The 6,938-nt window shown below is 41.4% G+C and overlaps 1 protein-coding gene across 1 annotated transcript; it reads left to right on the top strand.

The window, feature by feature from the left end:
• The first annotated feature begins 2,423 nt into the window (after window positions 1-2,423).
• Window positions 2,424-4,574, top strand: LOC147628303 (uncharacterized). The gene is made up of 5 exons (XM_086813032.1): window positions 2,424-2,491; window positions 2,579-2,864; window positions 3,463-3,667; window positions 3,760-3,942; window positions 4,569-4,574. The coding sequence occupies exons 1-5, from the start codon at window positions 2,446-2,448 to the stop codon at window positions 4,572-4,574; spliced, it is 726 nt and encodes a 241-aa protein (XP_086669158.1). The 5' UTR covers window positions 2,424-2,445.
• Window positions 4,575-6,938: the final 2,364 nt, after the last annotated feature.

Raw genomic sequence — 6,938 nt, 5'->3', positions numbered from 1 at the left:
CGAATGCGCCCCGGCAGAAGCAGACAGAAGAGGTAAGTTTTTTTTTTCTTTGTTCTCAATTTTCCTCTGTTTTTCTTTTCTCTGCGCCGGCAGCGGCTTCGTGCGCAGTGGCTTCGTTGGAGGTTTAGGGTGCAGCTTACTTAACCACCGGCCACCTCCTCTCTAGCAAGTCCACTCCCCCGGCAGAGCCTGGGGATGGTCTGCGCTAGCGCAGACCATCCCCAGGCTCTGCCGGGGGAGTGGACTAGCTAGAGAGGAGACCAAAAAGCACCATGTATACATGATGAATCTGGACCCAAAAAAAAAACCAAAAAAAAATTGTACCAAACTAGCTACATAAGCCTAGGTATCCATGTGAAGCTAGATGATGTGACACTGTATGGTCATAGATTGATACCATCCTCCTCCAGAATAGAACGCAAAACAGTCATAGCATCTCCCTTCGATGATGGGAACTCGCCATGTTGTCGAAGGATATCCTGGATCGGCAGAGCTGGAGGGTGGAGGGATGAGGCCTCACATCTGGGGCGCCTGCCTCTGAACACCCGGTGTACATTGGGCTAGAGGATCATGCATCCATGTAGGTTATTGTGAAGTTGGCTGGTCCTGCTCTGCTGCTCTCGTCAGGACACTATAGTTGGTGTCTGTGACCCAAAGAAATCTATGATGGAGGTTTGGGAGGCGCCTCGCTGGCCTCCTCTCTAGCAAGTCCACTCCCCCGGCAGAGCCTGGGGATGGTCTGCGCTAGCGCAGACCATCCCCAGGCTCTGCCGGGGGAGTGGACTTGCTGGAGTAGAGTCCTGCATCTCTCTCATTTGAGTGCATGCATCTGCTTCATATCTCAGGCTCGCTTGTTCACAGCAAAGCCGCCTTCTTGTCGGGGGAGGAAGCATGATGCTTGCTCATGTGATGGTCTCCTCTTGCATGGCTGCTGCTTGGAAGTGGTAGTGACTTGGTATGAAGAAGGAGGAGGCCGTAGGATTTTTAAGCAAGAGAAGTGTCGAGATTCAATAGGTAAGATCTATGTTTCCCTACCTTTTCACTTGGTAAAGGAAATCATGGATTCTTACCAAGCCAAGGTCCTTATTGGTTTGTGTCACAATCCTAGGCTACTAGCAGACATCCTCCATGGGTGGATCAAAAATAATTGGCTCTCAAGAGGACTAGATATTGACCAAATATAGTACCTTCTGAACAACTATTTTAGCTTCATGTTCAGAGATGAGGGTATGGCAGGCCTCTACTCCAGCAAGTCCACTCCCCCGGTAGAGCCTGGGGATGGTCTGCGCTAGCGCAGACCATCCCCAGGCTCTGCCGGGGGAGTGGACTAGCTAGAGAGGAGGACTTGCTGGAAGAGAGGCCATGGAGGTGGAGCCGGTGGCGTTTGAAGAGGTGGAGCCGGTGTCGTTCAACTTTCCAAATTTGCTATCGCTGCCGTCTCATTGCCAAGTGAAGCCATCATTGAACAATGCATGCTTGAAGTGATAAGCATGTTCATGGGTGAGCATAAGGAATTTGAAGATCTACATTTACAAAATCTACATGTTCATGGCTACTTTCCTCGAAGGTTTCAATGAAGTAAAGAGCTCATGGGGGTGGCGCATCTATCTTCAAAAAGAATTTCGGAGATTAGCAATTGATTTTGCCATCGACCTGACTCAGGAAAATCTATGACTACTATAAGCATCTCTCCATACCTTCCACCCCATCATCAAAGGACATTCAAGGAGTGTTTCATGGTCGAATTTTTCCAGTGCAGCATGTCAATTTTTTTTTAGTAAATCCTCCACTTCAACATGAGGCCATCCAAAACTTCTTGCACTCACACTGCTTCCGAGTGAGAAATCTAGACAATTGTAATCTCCACCCACCCTAGCTTAGATATTTCATGTTGTATATGGCCAAAGGCCCATTGTTGTAATGAAAGTCGGCCATGTAAGTCTTGTATATGTAAAGAGGACACGTGTGGGTGGATAAACAAAGCCCAGTTGTATATAACTGACTTATGAGGGTGTCTAAGGTCACTTCTCATAATACAATCTGCTATTGAGCTCAAGCTTTGGAGATCCTTCCTTCTTGATTGTCTAGTTCTCTTCTTAATTCTTGCATGATTCTATGTTTATGTTTATCTTTGGCTATGGAATCTTGTTGAGTTACTTTCTTGCATATGTGAGTGCTCTTCTATTAAGCTAGGAAGCTCAGGTTTATTGGTTTCTCCTCAAATGTGCACTCTAACCAGAAGAGCCCATTGCAACTCTAGCTCTTCAATATAATCCGTGGCTTCACTTCATGTCTATGCTATTCTCTCTCTCCCCACACACACACACACACTAGTAGGAGATGTTTGTGTGTGAGGTTGATGTTTTTCTATATACATGAAGTAGGGTTTATGTGTGATTCACCTCAAACTTTTTGCTACTCATATTCAGGGCAAAAGAAAGGAAGATGGCTCCAAGAAAAGCAGGAAAACAACAGGCAAAGACTAAGAAAGGTATATGATGTGAATAGCGAAGATTCTATTGAGATTATGTTTTATTGTTTTAGATATGCTTACTTGGGCTTGGTGTGTTTCTTACAGACAACAGGGGATACTCACTAAGATCTGGGCGTGTTTGTTTGACTCTTAGCGAGGAAGCTCAATCACGGACACCTTTGTCCTCACATGTATCTCCTGTTAGAGAGGAAACAGAAGCGCATAATTCTCTTGGTCATGAGGAAGAAGTGCTTGTGTTGGAGAACGAAATGAGCTCACCTCCTCCAACTCACACGGAGATTCCTGAATCTAGTACTGGTCAAGGGGAGACCCATAGAAGGATTCTTGGAAAATCTATTGAATTGGGATTGCTTGGTGATGTATTCACTAAGTTTTTTGTGCAACGCAATTCCTCTACCCCATTGGTCCCTTTATGCAGGCTGATTCCAAATGAATCCATCCGTACAGTTTCTACCCAGCTTGAGGTGTTTCGTGATTCTTTTGACTGCCATGGTTATGTTGAAGCATCTCCTCCTTTTTTAGTTTCACTTACACGTCCAGGAAGCTCTATGTATTTCGCGGTCACACAAATAGACTTGCAAGAATGGGGACCAAACTGGGTGGTACAACATGACAGATTTGAGGATGAAATCAGAGGAACTGAGTGGGAGGATGGTAATCATCGTGTGAAGGCATGGATGTCTCGAGTGCGCGAAGGTATGTTCTTTTGAATGTCATAGAGTGATTTTATGCAACATTAAAAGTAATATATTGTAATATCTTTATTTTGCTTTCTCTAGCTTGGTCTCATAGCCCCTCACGCCATGTTCGGGTCAAATGTCAATTTTTGGTTGTGGACAAGAAGCAAGAAGGAGAATTGCTATTGGCTTTGCAATCTCAAAATGAGTAAGTGATCTCTCTCTACTTAATTATGAACATTGTGAAGTCATAGTTGAGTTCTTAGCTCATTGTGACTCTTTACAACACAGATTGGTGCGCACTAGTGTGACACCCACATTGTCACATGAGATCTTCATGTTTCAACGATTTGGAATGGCGGACAAATCATCCATATTGGACTACCTAGGTGAAGACGTAAGGAGGTGGGCTTTAATGGAGCTTAGTTTGGAGCGACGAAGTGGAGAGCAATGGTACAATGCTCCAGCTACAATCTTGGCACAGCTTGTGTGGAAGGTAGTGTTTGCATTTCCCAATATCATTAATAAACGGATTATCAATGTTTTTTAATCGTGTGAGTGATAATGAGTCCTTTTCGTTATACGTAGACACCGTTTGAAAATGCGGTGAAGCAAGCTATATCATGCATTGATAGACATGCCATGGGGTTGCAAGAATATGAGACAAAATGTGAGAAAGCCAGACGTGGTGTAGAGCAAACATTTCGAGATAGAGCGTACAAGATGCTCATAATTGCAAACCCATCCAATGGTGATGCATTCTTTCAACTCGTATATAACTATGATTGGTCTAAGAAGGGATTGGTTGCTCTGACCAAAGAAAAGCTCTACACAATCGCCATATCTCGGATTTCAACTCAAAGGTATGTCACATGTCAATAAACCTCCCTTAACATAAACTAACCTTAATATCTAATCTCTTATGGGTTTGGTATGATGCTGAAATAGGAAGACGGAATTGCTTCAAATGCTTATGACCGGGAGGGCAAAGGACAAGGTAATTTCAGAGATGTTTGGGGATAACAAAAAGACGTTGCTGCATATGAAGAAAGAGTTGTATTGGGAAGAGCTAATAGGGGAGGTAGACTCTATTTTGGAGGGTTTATTGGTATATGATGATGTTATCTACATCCCACCATTTATGCAATGGGTGCAAGAGGAGCGATTGAAACACATACCATGGGCCTTCCATGAGGTGTGGGCAAAGATTGGAAAAGTAAAGGAAGGCCAAAAGCAACCTGAGGTGGAGAATGCCGCAAAGAGGGTTGTCTATAGGTATATATCTTCCAATGCCATTACATTTTTGTAGAAAATACATATACGCTTTTAAAAAAATATTTTAGTACTGTTTGTTTTGTTTTGGACATGTAGGTGGGTGCAGCTACTCATTGGCCAAGGTCTAATGGACGAAGAGACGGAAGCAATCAAAGAATGGGTAGATCCAAATTCCTCGGAAACAATGTATCCGAAGGAATGGGTTGAGAGAGGGGTTTCTGATTGGGAATTTAAGAGATGTCCTTGGTGGTTGGACTATCCTCTAAATCATGTGCCTCCAAGTGAGGAGCTCCTAGAAAAAGGTACTTTTTTGCTTTCTACTAAATTATATGCATGTAAATGTAAATGTATATGTTTATGTAAACCTTCCTACCTATACATATGTAAACTATCCATATGCATATACATATTAGATACATATACATACAGATATATACATATACAAATACATATGTATATACATATGTATATATACATATGCATACATAAATACATACCTACATACATACACTAAATTCCTACATACATACAAAGTTCATGTTACATTTAAGAATTGGCATGTTAGATTTTAAAGAAACATTGTTAAGTTTTGATATATACATACCTACATACATATACATATAAATAGATACATATACCTACATACATATACATACACATACATATACATAGACACATGCCTACATACATATACATAGATACATACCTACATACATATACATATACATATGCATATACACATACACATACATGTACATATACATATACATAGATACATATACATCTACATACATATACATATACAAAAAGGTATGGGGATTTTTACCTTTTTACTAATTATCTTGATCTATTTCTTGAAGAATTTAAGAATTGCCAATCTGAGCTTGAAAGAGAGCCCCCAACTCAAGAAGACTCTAGAATACCTTCCCCACAGCCAACAATCTTGACCCAGTCTCCAGTAGTTGGATCCTCGCGCGTGGCCCCAAAACCATCCACACCACTGTCACGAGTGCCACAATCACACCAAGAGCATACATCTACATCATCTCAAGTGCAACGTGAGAGGCGAACAAAGAGACGTCTTGACATTATGCATGATGTTCAAGAGGGAGACCCCACAAATGAAAATCAAGAGAGAGACCCTCCAGAGCATCTTCAAGAGGGGGAGGTGTCAGGACAACGTGACATCATGGACATGACTAGTAAGAGTACTTTCCATTGCAAATTTATTTTGAGAAGTGTGTGCTTTCGAAATGCATCTCATTTTTTGTCTTGTTTACTTGCAGGTGAGAGATGTTTTTCACACATATTGCTGGTAGACATCCACACTCTTTCGGAGGGCTCAGATAGGTAAAAAGAATAATTTCACCATATAATTAGTTTTCCAAGTTGTACTTACCAAAACCAAACATCATAAATCTTTTATGTAGTGTGGAAGAATTCTTGATGAAGATTCCCAAGGCTCTATCTCATAGAGGTGCTCCCTCAGATATAGTGGCTCGCCTCGTATGGGCTGACTTTCCTACAGGTTTACAAGTTGTTGATGTAGATACAGATGGGTGTCCCTCATGGAATCAAGTTTCTTCATCATTGATACGTGCCACACTCAGTTTTGTTGGTTTGTTTGTGGCTGATGAGGGTTGGTTTGTGTGTTTGAGTCTAATGGATCAACTTCCTAAAATATATTCCATGGGAAAGAAAGTTGGATTGGTCATGCATCGAACAATGTCTGTTCATGTGGAATCAAGTTATTTGTATGACAATGGAGAGAACGGGTAAGTCATAATCTCTAAAATATTTCCCTTTGTGTATACATGTTATGTGGTATGGATATCCAAACATAATGTTTTCTCGTTATGGTAGGTGGATACATTGGCGCTTAGTATGTTCTATCGAGTAAATTGCCATGTCCCTATTATTGATCGTGAGGCTGGGCAAAATGTTTCAAAGAAGTTATTCAACGCTCAACGAAATTTCATTTTTGAGAAGAATAAGAAGCATCCATTCCAACGCACAATGGTCTTGGAGCGCTACATTCGAGGTGGTGCAGAAAGATCTCCTATGTTCTTTAGGTGAGACAATTTTCATTCTGGTCATTTTCATAGCTACTTTTTCAAAATACTTAGATGCACGTTTATGATTGTATTTCATTGTAGGTGGCTAGTGGAGACCTTCTCAAGTGAAGGAGATAGTGTCTTGGATGTTTTTGCGGGATGTGGAGGCTTGGGACGTGCATGCCAAGAGTTAAAAAGGCACTATATGGGGATAGAGAATGACATGGAGGTAGCCAAAGCATGTCTGGGAGATTTCTCATTAGGTTGGGATGACATGTAGAAGAATGCTATAATTTGTGGATCAAAAGACTTTGTATTCGAGATTGTCATGGTTTGGAAGTTTAAAGATCGATATATACATTTTTGATCTTTAAAAGATTGTGTTTTATATTTAAGTAAGTAAGAAAGTATGTATGTATGGAATGTATGTATATATGT

The sequence above is a fragment of the Cibotium barometz genome, chromosome 19, assembly GCF_041138505.1.
Source record: "Cibotium barometz isolate CiBa-2024 chromosome 19, ASM4113850v1, whole genome shotgun sequence".
Lineage (NCBI taxonomy): Eukaryota > Viridiplantae > Streptophyta > Polypodiopsida > Cyatheales > Cibotiaceae > Cibotium > Cibotium barometz.
This window is presented reverse-complemented; position numbering and strand designations above follow the sequence as displayed.